The 14,374-nt window shown below is 54.4% G+C and overlaps 1 protein-coding gene across 5 annotated transcripts; it reads left to right on the plus strand.

Moving 5' to 3' along the window:
- The first annotated feature begins 606 nt into the window (after window positions 1–606).
- On the plus strand, window positions 607–14,104 carry PPP1R13L (protein phosphatase 1 regulatory subunit 13 like). Of its 5 annotated transcripts, none has more exons than XM_043994522.1 (14): window positions 607–757; window positions 4,218–4,493; window positions 5,481–5,561; window positions 5,659–5,807; window positions 7,645–8,155; window positions 8,376–8,477; window positions 8,584–8,681; window positions 8,853–9,255; window positions 9,609–10,105; window positions 11,778–11,909; window positions 12,014–12,147; window positions 12,428–12,594; window positions 13,109–13,308; window positions 13,605–14,104. In XM_043994522.1, the coding sequence occupies exons 3-14, from the start codon at window positions 5,504–5,506 to the stop codon at window positions 13,641–13,643; spliced, it is 2,490 nt and encodes an 829-aa protein (XP_043850457.1). In that variant the 5' UTR covers window positions 607–757; window positions 4,218–4,493; window positions 5,481–5,503; the 3' UTR covers window positions 13,644–14,104. The 5 variants fall into 5 exon arrangements, with proteins under 5 accessions (XP_043850457.1, XP_043850456.1, XP_043850455.1 ...); XM_043994521.1 differs by having other exon boundaries at window positions 611–811; XM_043994520.1 differs by lacking the exon at window positions 4,218–4,493 and having other exon boundaries at window positions 611–811.
- The last annotated feature ends 270 nt before the right edge of the window (window positions 14,105–14,374 follow it).

Consider the following 14,374-nt stretch of genomic DNA (forward strand, 5'->3'; position numbering starts at 1 on the left):
CGGGTGGCCCCGACGGGGTGGCTTCCCCACTCCCATCCCCCTTCTATCTCCCAGACCTCTAAAATTTCTGGGCTCCTGGGCCAGCTCCCCTCGAACCCAACTACAACCCCCAGGATACCCCGAGCCAGGGCGCCCGGCGCTGGGGATTCCGGCCTTTGTAGTCACGAGGATGCCAGTCTTCTCCGCTCCTACACCGAGCCACTCCCCAAAGTTTCGTGCTTGGAGTTTTAGTCCAAAATCTCCCCTTTGATAACCACGGAAACTGTGGCCCGGGACGAGGTGGGGGGGCGGTCTTCCCAAGTCTCACGCTAAATCAGTAGCAGAGCCGGAGACTTTCCCCCTCCAATTTTGGGCTTCAGGGACCCTCACCCAGAGGGGAGGCCCAGCTGGTAATGGATTCCAGGATCCCGTCCTCAGCCAGATTCCTGGGTCTTTAGGGTTCTAACTCCGATCACCTCGGAGGGCAGAGGGAAAAGTGGAGAAAGTGCTAAGCGCTTCGGGCTGGAAGTTTGGAAGTGTGTGTGTGTGTGTGTGGGGGGCGACCCCTGGGGACTACAAGTCCCAAGATGCAGCGCGGCAGCACCCCCACATCTCCGCCCCCTCAAACTTCTCTCCACCTCCGCCCGCCTTCTCTCCCTCCCTCTCCCTCCAACCTGTGTCACACTGTACTGTAAAACCTGTTCCCTGGCGCCAGGAAGCCCCGGGACCTGCCCGGATCCGCCCGGGAGTCTCAGAGGCAGCCCCGGTTGAAGGCGCAGTGAGTCGGCCGGGCCAGACGTCTGGGACCCCTCCGCGGGATCTCCAGTGAGGGGTGGGCGGGGAGGGGGGCGGTGAGAGTAGCTTGGGGCATCTGGTGGAGATTGGGGGTGGGGGAGGATGAGATCACTCCCCAAATTGCACGGGGGCCTGGGGTGGAAGGAAGGGCAGGGCAGACCCTCCTGAGAAAGTTATCCTCCCGTTCTCCCCCACCTTTCCAAGGGCCCGCTGGTGGGCATGGAATGACCATGCCTAGCCTGAAGGACGATTTGGGGGAAGAAGCCCGGTGGGGGAAGGGAGCAGAGGAAACTCGGGGTGTCCCTGACTGCTAGGCTTTCCCCAGCCTCAGAGACGGCTCTCAGACGTCCTTCTCCCCCACACCCCCCCCCCATTCCTCTTCCAGAACTTGCTTTCATGCGCTTTCCCCCATTCTCTGGCCCAAATCTGGTCGAAGGGAGGGCAGGGGAGGGAGAAATCGTAGAAACCAGAGCATGGCAGAGCTAAGGATAATAAGATTTAGGGCTGGAAGGAAGTTTAGAGGCCGCCTAGCCATGGGTCTCATTTTACAGATTAAGAAATTGAGATCCAGAAGAGGATAAAGAGCTAAAAAGAAAAAAAAAGTTCTTCAGCCAGTACGTTAGGAAAAGGGGGTTTCAGGCCGGAACACAGACAAGCAGAACATGGAATGACAGGGCTGGAAGGGGCCTTAAAGATCATCAAGTATGACCTTGTTATTTTACAGAGGGAGAAACTGAGGTCCTGGACCCATGGCTCTTGACTTCCAGTCCATAGTTCATATTATCTTGCTTGGAGAGCAACATGGGGTCTTGGGGGGTAGGCAGCCAGTTTGTTCTAGGTCCTGGGGTTCCCTAGGTTTGGGTGATCCTGAAGACACCCCGCATGTATCCAGACTTTCAGAACCTGCCACTTGTCTCTCTTTATTTCTACCCCCCCCCATTCCTCACCCACCCCCATCCTCCCAGTCATTAGGTCGGTCAGCACCATAGGAAGATAAGAGGAGTAGAGTCTAATTCTGGAAGACTCTGTCCTTGCTGAGCTATGTAGGGTTGGAGCCTCCCCCCTCCCTGCTGCTGGTGGCAGTTTAGTGGGTACCAGTGGTGGACCCCACAGCTGACTTTAGAAAGGAGCCAGTGGGGCTATTGGTTCCTTTAAACTAGATCTTCTGAACTGGGGGGGGGTCAGAGGTTACCTAAGCCAAGTGGGGGGCTTTGGGCTTCTTGGCTGGGATGGGAGAAAATGTGACCCCAGAGTTTTCCTTCCCATGCTGGGATCTCTCTCTTCACCCCCCCAGCCCGGGTAATTGTAAGCTCACATCTGGAGGTGGGGGAGGGGTGGGCAAGACCCTGTCTATTTCTCATACTGGGGGGTTCTTCAAGAGTAAGGCCCTTTATTCTAGCCTCTGGTTCCCCTTTCTTCAGTCCCACCCCAAACCCATGAGACCAGAGCAGTTTGATTTTTATTTAGTCCATCTATCTCCCCCAGTGGACTGTGTGGCTCTCCCCCTCAGCCTGTGGCCCATTGACCACAGCTCTAGCCACCGAACTGTTTTCTCAGCCTTTCCCTCTGGTGGAGGGAGTAAAAGAACTGGAGTCTAGGGAAAGGTCCAGTCCAGAGAACTTTTTATTTTTTAAGTCAAAATATCAGAATTGGAATGAACCACCAAAAATAGAATCTTAGAAATCTTAGAACTGAAGGACCATTAGAATAAGAATAAGCTAGCAGGTGGCTTAGAGCATTGGATGTTAAAACATTTCCCATCTGGAAAGGAGCTAAATACATTGTATGTTAGAACATGACCCAGCTGGGAGTTTAGAACCCTGGGTATTAGAACATGTCCCTGCTGGAAGGAGGTTTAGAACATCAGATTGTTAGAACATGGCCCATCTGGAAGGGAACTTAATACACTGTGTGTTAGAATTGGAAAGGGGTTAGAACACATCCCATCTGGGAATTTAAATCACAGGATTTTAGGATGTGTCTAAGGTGGGAGGGACCTTTGAATTTAGAACATGTCCCATCTGGAAAAAACTTAGAATATAGGATCTTAGAACATGCCACAGCTGGAAGGAAGCTTAGAATGTAGATGTTAGAACAGCTATGTTAGGGAGTTAGAACATGCCCCAACTGGGAGTTTAGTACACGATGTTAGAACGTGCCCCAGCTGGAAGAGAGTTTAGAACACAAGATAATAAACTATGTTTTAGTTGGAAGGGTGTTGGCAAGTGTTCCAGTTGAGAGTTTAGAACATAGGTTGTTAGCACATACCCCAGCTGGAAGGGAACTTAGAAGACAAGATGTTAAAATATGTGCTAGCTGGAAGGAAACTTAGAACATGTATCAGCTGGAAGGAAGCTTAGAACTTGGGATGTCAGAACATTCCCCAGCTGGAAGGCAGTTAGAACATGCCCCAACTGGGAGTTTAGTACACTGGATGTTAGAACATGCTCCAGCTGGAAGAAAGTTTACCACATAAGATGTGCGGACATGTCCTGACTGGAAGAGTGTTTAGAACACAATATGTTAGAACCTGTCCTAGCTGGAAAGGAGTTAGAACATGTCCCTGCTGGGAGTTTGAACACAGGAGGATAGGACATGTCCCAACTGAAAGGGAGATCAGAACAGAGGATGTTCGAATGTGTTGGTTGTTGCTGGAAGGAGCTGCGAATCACAGAATGGTAACACAGAAATTCTTAGAGTTAAGAGGGAACTTAGAACGCAGACTGTTAGTACTAGAAGGACTTTCGATATCACCAGGGGAGACATCCTTTTACAGAGGGAGGAGAAAGGTTCTTTCCCAAGGTCGGACAGTGAGTCTGGCTGGGATAGAGCCAGGGCTAGCTAACACAGAGGTTTCCTGTCCCCTGGCCCAAGGCTTTGTAAGCAGGGGAGGGGAAAGGCGGATGAGTGTCTGGCCGACAGAGGACAGTCCAAAATGGAGCCCCACCCTCCCACCGGAATGGGCGCACCTTCTCTGTGCCCCCTTCGTCATCTGGAGCAAGGAGACTAATCACCGGGGCTCTGGGGGACCGTTTGGGGAGTGAGTTATGTCTGATCTGGCAGGAAAGGTGTGAGGGTGCAGTTCTTGGAGGACAGGACCTGGTTGGGCGCCTCCCCCGCCTCACCTGCTCTTCCCTGGGGGAGGAAGAGGACTTGCTGTGACTGGCCCGATGCATACCAGAGGCCTGAGCTCACTGGTTGGGCGGGTGGGAGGCTGGCTCTATCCCAGTCCCCTCCAAGCTCACAGTGCCTCCCTTCTCCATTCGCTGGGACACTGTAGGAGGAGAGGGCTATTCTCCCCTCCCCTATCCCCCAAACACTGTCAGAAAGAGGTGAGAAGATGGAGCTGGAAGCTTCTGTGTCTCTTATACCAGCTGGGGCCAGATGTTAGGGTGCCAGTGCTTTCTTCTCCCTCCCACCTTCACCGTCTGCCCCTCCAACAGTCTCGGAGCTGAAAGGAGAATTGGAATTGGGAGCTATACAACTTAGAATCAGATCCGGAAGAGCTTCCACTCTTCGAACCCAGATGGCAGAATGTCAAAGCTAGAAGGGATCGGAGAACCTCCATGCCCCATTCAGTCCGGGCTCAGAGAGGGAAGACGACTTGCCCAGGGTCACACAGCGAGAGTGGGCAAGAGCGCTCTTTTCCCTACGCCTCACAGCGTCTTTTCTCACGCTACCTTCAGTCGGCTGGGAGGATCAGGACAGGTTGACCGCAGGTCCAGAGCCCCGCCCCGCCCTTCCCTCCCGCGTTCGGGGTGGGGCCCCCATCGCCCCCGCCGGGGTTCCAGTGTGCTGGGGTGGTGGCTCCGCCTCGAGGCGGCTGCGGGGGCTGAAGGAAGACACCTCCTGTCCTGTCTCGGCCCTTCCCCCACCCTGGTGGGGCGTGTTGGCCCAACCGGTTCCCTTCTTCTAGCCTTCTAATTTCCAGCAGTGTCTCCCTTGTCTCCGCCCAGCATTCTCCGGGACACCTTCCTGCCGTTGCCCCCTCCTTTCACTCTTAATTTTAGTCCCCCTAATTCCTATATTCTGGCTGACTGCCCTCCAGAGTCTTACCCCCTAACTCATGAGAGCCCTTCCAGGCCTCGGTCCCTCCTAGCACTTAGAACCAGACTCGGGTCTCTGCCGCTTAGAGTCAGCCTGGATCTCTTCAGAGCCCTCTTCCTGGAGGTCCAAGCTCTTAGCGTTCAATTCTAGATCTAGTCTCGTCGCCGCCGGCCCCCCCCCCCCCGCCCCCTCCACCTCCAGCTCAGCGCCTAGAGATTTGGGGTGTAGTGGAAAGAGCGCTTGACTTGCAATCAAGAGAGACCTGGGCTCAAATCCTGTCTCTGACGCAAGCTTTGTAACCTTGGGCGATTCACCCTCCCTGGGCTTCATGTTCCTCTGCAAAATGAGAGGTTGAACTAGGTGACCTCCCAGGCCCTTTCCTACTCTAGATCTGTGACCCTAAGAAACATAGCTGTGGGAGGTGGGCAAGTCACGTAACCTCTCCAAGACTCGACTTCCTCATTGGTAAAATGAGGCTAATAACTACGAGAACCTCAAGGGGTGGTGCTGGGGAGACTTGGACGTTCCCTATCATTATCTTGCCTCCTCAAGCTGCAGTGAGACCTCGCCACAGTACACTTGGAGATCCTTCCTCCAAACCCTAGAGAGCCTCCCCTTGGGGGGCAGCCGGGGCTTAGTGGTCTTTCTCTTTCTCGCAGGCGCGCCCCCCAGCCTGGGCACCATGGACAGCGAGGCCTTTGAGAGCGCTGCGAGAGACCTTCTGGACTTGAACTTCCAATGTGAGGGAGGGCCCTCCGGGGGCGGGGCTGTTCCGGGCGGGGGCGGGGGCGGGGTTCGGTGGAGCCTCACTCCTGCCCTCTCCTCCCCTCCTCACAGCCTTGGCCATGAAGCACATTGACCTGAAGCAGATGGAGTTGGACACTGCGGCTGCCAAGGTGGACGAGCTGACCAAGCAGCTGGAGTCGCTTTGGTCCGACTCGCCGGCCCCCTCCACACCTCCACCACAGGCCAGCATTCCTACCCGGGTGAGCCTCCGGGGCCCTCCTCCCTGCACCCTCCCCTTAGCCTCATTTTATTCCCTTCCCCAGTTACTGGGAGAGCAGGGAGAGACGTGAGGAGCCAGCTAAGTTATCCCAGACCCGAACAAACTTGCCTCTGCCCCAAGACCTCCAAGGACAGGGGGTTCACTACTCCCTGGGCAGCCCATTGCACTTGGGGCCAGCTCTCAGCGAGAGGAAGTTTTCCCTGGCCTCAAGCCTAGATGGGCCCATTGGCAGTTCCCCACCCCCATACTCTTTTGTTTTTTGGGGGGTGAGGCAATTGGGGTTAAGTGACTTGCCCCGGGTCACACAGCTAGTAAGTCTCAAGGGTCTGAGGCCAGATTTGAACTCAGGTCCTCCTGAATCCAGGGCCGGTGCTCTTTCCACTCCCCAGTACTCTTCTATCCAGCCTCCAAAACACAGCTCTTCTGCCTCCCAAGCCCACCCCCATATCATGATCTTGTCACTCTTCCACATCCTGGTTGTTCTCCATGGGACCCTCCAGCTTATTGCTGTTCCTCATACAATCCAACACCCCAAGTTGAACATAGTACTCCAGGTGGGGTCCAGGCATGATTTTGTTGTTGAGTCATTTCAGTCATGTCCCACTCTTGGTGACCCCATTTGGGCTTTTCTTGACAAAAGATACTGGAGGGGTTTGCCATTTCCTTCTCCACCTCGTTTTACAGCTGAGGAAACTGAGGCTAACAGGGTGAAGTGACTTGCCCAGGGTCACACACCTAGTAAGTGTCTGAGGCTGGATTTGAACTCATGTCTTCCTGACTCCAGGCCCAGTGCCACCATTCAGGACAGAGTTCAGAAATATCTCTCCATCCTTAGAGATTACGCCCCTCTCTTGCTTGTAGTGTATGGGCACATTCACTTTGGGGGCTGCCACAGGACACAGTTGACCCATCTTAAGCTTGCAGTCCATTAAAAGATCAAATCTGGCACTAGGAAGCACTTAATAAACGCGGGCTCCTTCCCTCTGTCTGCGTGTTCCATTGTCTCCGTCTCCATTGATCTGTTTCAAGCTGCTTGCTGACCACACCTCCCTCATCTTGTACTCAGCATGTTTTTCTTTTCCCCAAGTGTGGAGAGTTTACATTTATCTGGCTCCTTATTAGATCTGACCCATTGCTGGAGCCAGACAAAGAGGTTTTTGCATCTTGACTCTGTCATCCACCGTGTTTAGCTAGGGCTCCCGACTTGTTGTCATCTGTCAATTCGACAGACATGCCAACTTTGCCTTTCTTCAAATCATTGATATGTGAGGTGAGATGGGGCATGTCACTGGACAGCTTCTTCCTTCAAAGTTGTTGGGAATGACTGCTTTTAGAGACTAGCCCCTGCCCCGGCTTGGTGTGATCTAGCCCTCATCTCTCTGTCTGTTCTACCAGAAAGGCATGAGAGATGGTAGGACCATTTGTATTTAGTCTCCCCCCTCCCTCAATCCACCAGTCTAGTAATCCTGTATTTACAAAAACAAAACCGAACTCCATGTGCTTGATGAAGCTGGGTAGGCCTTTTTGATCACTGCTTCACCAAACATTTATTTCATAATATATTGTAGAACGTGTCATTCCCTTAGTCCCTTGGTTCTGTTTCCTTGGTTCCCCCTTCCCCCAAGATTCCAGACCCTTCCCCCTGAGCCTCTGGGTGCCCTCCCTGAGCCCCTGGGTGCCCTCCCCGAGCCCCTGGGTGCCCTCCCCCTGAGCCACTGGGTCTCCTCCCCCTGAGCCACTGGGTCCCCTCCCCCTAAGCCTCTGGGTCCCCTTATACTTCCTTCCACTGACTAGGTGTCTCTCCTTTCTTCTCCCAGCTAACCAGATACAGTTCCAGCCCCACTCCTGACCATTTTAGCCGTACCTCTTCACCCCGGAAGGTGGCAGACAGTGGGGATGCCACCTATACCCGCTCAGAGAACTCCCCTTCCTTGTTCCAATACAGTCCCCTGTCACCCAAAGGACGTCCAGCCTCCCCCCGCACCCCTCTCTACCTGTCTCCAGAGTCGTACTCACCCCTGGAACGGGCCCCCTCTCCACGGCCCAAGAGTATGACCTATGAGGCTGTGGTTGGTTCACTGGGCCGGGCCCCATCCCCTAGGCCCGGCTCTGGCTCCCTTCGTCCCACAGGGCCTCCCCCACAATACGAATTCCTAGTGGGTGGACGGGCTGGTTCTCCTCGGGGTGATGCCTCTCAGGCTTTCTTCCCTGACCACCGAGGACCCTCGCCCCGCTTGGGCCTTCCTGCCACTTTTGAGGGCTCCACTCTCTTTGGGAGCCCACCCCCAGGGGCCGGGAGCAGTGCATTTGCACCATTTCGGGCACAAGGTGAGAGACTGGAGATGGCGGGTGGAGACAGACAATTGGGAGGGGGCTGGAGAGGTGGGCACAGCTGCCTTGGGAGTGGTCAGGGTAGAAGGGAGAAGCAAGACCCCAGAGAAGTGGGAGATTGGGAGAGGATTCCTGTAGAAGAAGGGATAGAAAGAATGTTGTAGAGTGGGAACAGAACCTTGTGGGATGTGGCTAGCGTTCTCCCTGCCTCCCGCAGATGACCTGACTCTCCGCCGGCGTGCCCCTAAGAGCTGGAATGAGTCAGACTTGGATGTGGCCTACGAGAAGAAATCGTCGTCCCAGTCCTCTGGCTATGATCGTGAGCTGGCTTGGGGATGGACATAAAAGAAGGGGGTCGGTGGTGGTGGAGGCCAAGGCCTCCCTCCTCTGCTCACTCCCTAATCCTCGTGCCTCTGCCCCCACAGGCCTGGATGTTTTCGGGGGCCTTCGTCCATCCTCCCCATCCTTGCAGCTGTTACCCTGGCGGGAGAGCAGTTTAGACGGCATGGGTGGTCCGGGCAAGGTGAGAGGCCAAGGCTTACAATGCATGAAGAACATAGGGCCCAAGCACATGGGTGTAAGAAGGGTCCTTGAAGGTCTCGAGGCCCAATCCTCATCATTGGAAAAATGGGGAAACTGAGGCCCAGAGAGGAGAATGAAAAGTCATCACCTTGTCTCTGTGCCCGCTTTGTAGGACGGACTCAGCAGCTCCACTCTGCCCCGGAATTACAAAGTCTCCCCGTTGGCCAGTGACCGGCGGACAGAGGTTGGGGGATATCGGCGCTCCTTGGGCACCCTTCCTCGAAGCTGGCAGCCAGCCAGCCGTATCGCCATGCCGCCAACCAGCCCCCAGGCCCGGGGGGCTCCCCGCCAGCGCCCTATCCCCCTCTCCATGATATTCAAGTTGCAAAATGCCTTCTGGGAGTATGGGGCAGCCAAGGCAGGGCCTCCGGGCTCACCCATTATCACACGGGCTCCCCTCCCCAAGATGACCCCCCAGGTCCCAGCCCCTCAGAGCCCAGTCCCGGCCCCACAGAGTCCAGCCCAGCCTCTGGCCACTCAACTTGTGCCACCTGTCCGGCCTCCAGGAGGTGAAGGTGAATAGAAAATTGGGGTCCCCACGGGGCAGGGAGGGACAAACATTGAACTTCCCCCCTCTTTATCTTCATCGGGAAGCTTGGCCTTCCAGGTGCAGAGGAGGCGGGGGCAGGGATTGAGGGTACAGACTCCAGGGTTTGAGTGTGGCTTGGTCTCAGCATTGGGACATGGCATGGGCGGGGCGGGGGGAAGGAGGATAGAGGGGGCTTGTGGGAAGGACAGGACTATGGGACAGTAACTTTATAGAAAAGTCGCAATTGTTGACTGTTAGCACTGGGAATGAAGCGCAGCACTGGGGACTTTGAGGAGGGAGTCCCTGTGTCATGATCAGTGGTGCTCAACCTCTTCCTAGGTCCCCCAAAGCCCCCCGAAGAGCCGGAGCCAGAGCCGGAGCTGGAGGGGCTGCTGGCCCCAGCGCTGGAGGTGGGCGAGACAGAGGAAGGGGCTGTGCCTCGACCCCTGAGTCCCACGCGGCTCCAGCCGGCCCTGCCTCCAGAAGCACAGACGGTGCCCGAGCTGGAAGAGGTAGCCCGGGTGCTAGCAGAGATCCCACGGCCCCTGAAGCGCAGAGGCTCTATGGAGCAGAGCCCCAGCCCAGCCCTGCCCCCCACGCACAAGAAGCAGTACCAGCAGATCATCAACCGTCTGTTCCATCGGCATGGGGGCAGCGGCGGCGGCGGCGGTGGGGGGGGCCCACCCCGAGATGGTGGTGGTGGGCCTGGTGGGCCTGAACTGGAGCTGCCCCCCATTACTGAGGGCTCTGACACAAGGGCCGGGCCCCCTGCCCCAGCCCCCCCAGCTCCCACCCTACCCCCAAGCCTGCCTGACCCACCCCCACCCCCGAGCATGGTGAGTAATAGATGTATCTACTCCCCTTCTTTTCTCCTTCCCCCGGGGCAATCCTCTGCTCTCAGTGCTCTCCTTCCAACAAATCTTAGAGTCTTAAAACCATCACGGAATCTAAAACCACAGAATCTTAGAGCCGGCATAGAATATAAGAACCAGAGAACCGCAGGATTTCCATAGCACCTAGAACCAAAGAACCCCAGAATCACAAAATACTGTTCAAATCGTGCCGCGATTTTAGAACTCCCATGGAATCTAGAACCATAGGATCCCAGATCCAGTAGATTCTTAGAACCATATTAGAATTTTAAAGGAATGCTAGAATCTAGAACCATAGACTGAGAGCCTCCAGGGTGCTCAAAAATCATCATAGAATCTTGGTGCTACCAGAACATTTAGAAAAATGAATCATAGAGCCATCATGGATTCTTAGAACTACTGTAGAACCTTAGAATTACCATAGAAACCATAGAAACTTGAACTCTAGATTCTGAATTCTAGCATATTCTTAGAATAGGCATAGGATCTTAGAACACAAAATCTAAAACCATAGAATCATAGAGCCATCAAACACAGTTTTAAGACTCATCACAGAATCTAGAATCATAGACTCCTAGATCCAATAGATTCTTAGAACCATAATAGTATTTTAGAAGGATAACAGAATCTAGAACCATAAGATCTTAGAGTTAGAATAGAATACAAGAACCATCAAACCACGAAACTTCCATGGTGTCTAGAACTGAAGAAACTCAGAGCCATGAGACACTCCCAGAGTCTTCATAGAATCTTGGAACCATTATATTGATAGAATGAGAATAGACTTTTAGAAAGTGGGTAGAATCTAGAACCATCAAATCTTAAAAGCCATCAAAGATTCTTTGAATCAGCATAGAATCTTAGCACCACCATAGCATCTAGACCAATAAGAATCTAGAACCAACAAATGTTTAAGCTGTCGTGGACTTTGAACTATCATAGTGTCTAGAACCACAGAACCATAGAATCTTCAAGCCAACATAGACTCCAACATAGAATAATCATAGAATCTTAGAATTATCCTCAAATGTTGGAATCAGGATAGGCTTTGGGAACCATTGGAGAACCTTAGACACCTCTGAGCCTTTGGGAAACATAGGATCTTGATACTCCACAATCTTACAGCCATCATTGAGTCTAGGAGTCACGGAGTCTTCAAATGATCATAGAACTTTGTACTCCAGCTCTTTACAACCATGGATTCTTGGAATCATCTAAGGCTCTCACGAATCTCCTAGAATCTTGGGGTTCTAGGACTTAGAACCATTATATATTTGGAGGATATTGCAACCATTATTGAACCTTAGAACCATAGACTCCTGGAGCCTTAGATTCTCAGAGGTAGAAGGGCCCTTAGAAACTTCCTAGTTCTCTTCCCTCTCTCATTTTGGCCTAGAAAGGGGAAAGTCACACAGTGAGCCAAGGCCAGATCCAGGCCTCTATTTCCAGGCCACTCAACTCCCCTATACTCTTTCCCCAAGCTCTAGGTAGGTCACCTTGTTGAGGCTCTGCCTAATTACCCATCTGTCCATTGTCCTCTCTGGCACCTGAAGGGCCTGAGGGAGGGGATTTTTCCCAGAGGAAGAAGAGGGGGCAGCCAGCTCCTTCTAATACAGCCTTCCTCTCCCACCCACAGGAAATGCGCTCAGTGCTTCGGAAGGGGGGCTCCCCCCGCAAGGCCCGCCGGGCCCGCCTCAACCCCCTGGTGCTACTGCTGGATGCAGCACTCACCGGGGAGCTGGACGTGGTGCAGCAGGCGGTGAAGGAGGTGAGGGGCAGCGGGCTGGGAGGGAGGAGAAAGTGGATCCTCTACTCTCTTAGTCTTCTTTCCAAGGCTGACTTGACCTTTATTCCTCTCACCTTCCCCTCCAGATTAATGACCCCAGCCAGCCCAATGAGGAGGGCATCACGGCCCTGCACAATGCCATCTGTGGTGCCAACTACGCCATTGTGGACTTCCTCATTGGTACTGGTGCCAACGTTAACTCCCCGGACAGCCATGGCTGGTGAGACAGGGTGGGAGGGTTGGTTGGTCAAGGCATCTCTAAGCCCCAACTCCATTCGCTTCCCTCCTGATCACCTGCCCATAACTTCTCCTCACCTCTCTGAGGGGACCGCAGATCACTGAGGGTACCTGCCCTGGGCCCCAGCTCTGCATGGGTTTTATATGAGACCCAGTGCAGGACGACATGGTGGCCAGCACTCAGCTGATGGGCTCGGCTGTGGTGGGGGATGGTGCTCGGCAGTCCTCATCACCACGATCGCCTCTCTTCCTTGCCCTTACAGGACACCCTTACACTGCGCGGCCTCTTGCAATGACACAGCCATCTGTACAGCCCTGGTGCAGCATGGGGCTGCCATCTTTGCCACGACCCTAAGTGACGGGGCCATGGCCATTGAGAAGTGTGACCCTTACCGGGAGGGCTATGCAGACTGTGCCACCTACCTGGCAGGTGAGGTGTGGGGGACGACTATGGGGAAGGGCAGGGGGGTCAGTCGTGCTAGAACAGAGGGAAGGGGATAGCTAGATGGCACAGTGGATAGAGCACTGGCCCTGGATTCAGGAGGACCTGAGTTCAAATCCGGCCTCAGACGCTTGGCACTTACTAGCTGTGTGACCCTGGGCAAGTCACTTAACCCTCATTGCCCCACCAAAAAAAAAAAAAAAGAACAGAGGGGAACATGCCCTGGCCTGATGTTCTAACCTTTGTCCTTGGTGGGTGCTGATGCAAGGAATCAGTAAGCAGTTATTAAGGTGATATTATGAGCCAGACCCTGGTACAGTGAGAAGAGTGCTAGATTTGGAGCCCAAAGACCTGGGTTCAAATCCTGGCCCCAGCACCGAATATGTGTGTGACTCTGGGCAAGTGGCCTGATCTCTCTGGGCCTCAGCTTCTTCCTCTGTAAAGTGATGGGAAAGACTAGAGAGTCCTTGCAGTGCTGACCGTCTGTGCTCCTGTGTCTCAGAGGCCGAGCAGAGCATGGGCCACTTGAATGGAGGGGCGGTCTACGCACTTTGGGACTATAGCGCCGAGTTCGGTGATGAGCTGTCCTTCAGGGAGGGTGAACCTGTGACTGTCCTGCGCCGGGATGGCCCCGAGGAGACGGACTGGTGGTGGGCAGCCCTGCGGGGCCAGGAGGGCTATGTGCCCAGAAACTACTTTGGGGTGAGAACCAAATGGGGGGGTGTCAGGTGGCCAGCAGAGGTTCCATGGAGTCGGGAGGAGGGGATGAGCAGCTTCACTGAGAGATGGGGGTGGATTAATGAAGTCCTTTTGGATGGGCTTATTGTTGGATGGAGGAACAGGGAGGGAAGGAGGAGAAAAGGGGAGATGTCCCCAGGGTAGAGAATGGCAAATTCATCCAATCTGGGGGGCGGGTAAGGAAGCAGAGAAAGGGCTCAAGGCTTATTAGGAAGAGCCTCCCACCCCTCCCAGACTCACAACAGCCTTTGTCTTCTCAGCTGTTCCCCAGAGTGAAACCTCAGCGTGGCAAGGTGTAGGAGCCCAGAGCTAGCACCAGGAGGAACCAATGCCCAATGAGGAACACGGGGGAGCTTCTCCCCCTGTTCCTGCTAGTGGCCCAGGGGGAGGGGGCATGAACTTGGATCCTGTCTTTGAGAGGGGAAGGGGCTCCCTAAAGCCAGCCCCCATCATCACTCGCCCTCTCAGCCTCCAGCCACACGTCCAGAGCCCCAAGACCAGAAATGGAATTGAGAGGGCCGAGGCAGATCAATCAGCTCCACCCCAACCTCCCCCCAAAACACCCACCCAGCCAGCCCCCCGGGTTCTCTCACCCAATGCACACAGCACCAGACTCAATGAACTCAGACCCATGCTGCCCTCTGCTTTCCTGCCGCCAGCAGCCTTGGGAGTCGGGGCATAGTAACCTCCCCTCTTCTCCCCCCAAACCAAGTGCCTCAAGTCTTGTCTGGTTTCTGTTTGTAATTAAATAGGAAAAATAAAGTGCTTTCTAATTAACGGTACGTTGTGCGGCTGTTGTTCAGGCCTGGTTATTACTGACCATCTCCCCCATTAGAATTATACTCTTCCCCTCCAGCCCCTCTAGAAATCCCTCCCACCAGCCCACCCAACTCTCTCCCCACTGGTCCACCCAGCTCTCCCCACTGGTCCACCCACGTCTCCCTCCATCAGTCCCAGCAGTGGGAGTCAATGGATGCCCTCGAGGAAGCAGAGCTGGGAGTGGGCATGGAAGGATTTCGTAGGTACCAGA

The sequence above is a fragment of the Dromiciops gliroides genome, chromosome 3, assembly GCF_019393635.1.
Source record: "Dromiciops gliroides isolate mDroGli1 chromosome 3, mDroGli1.pri, whole genome shotgun sequence".
NCBI classification, from domain to species: Eukaryota; Metazoa; Chordata; class Mammalia; order Microbiotheria; family Microbiotheriidae; genus Dromiciops; species Dromiciops gliroides.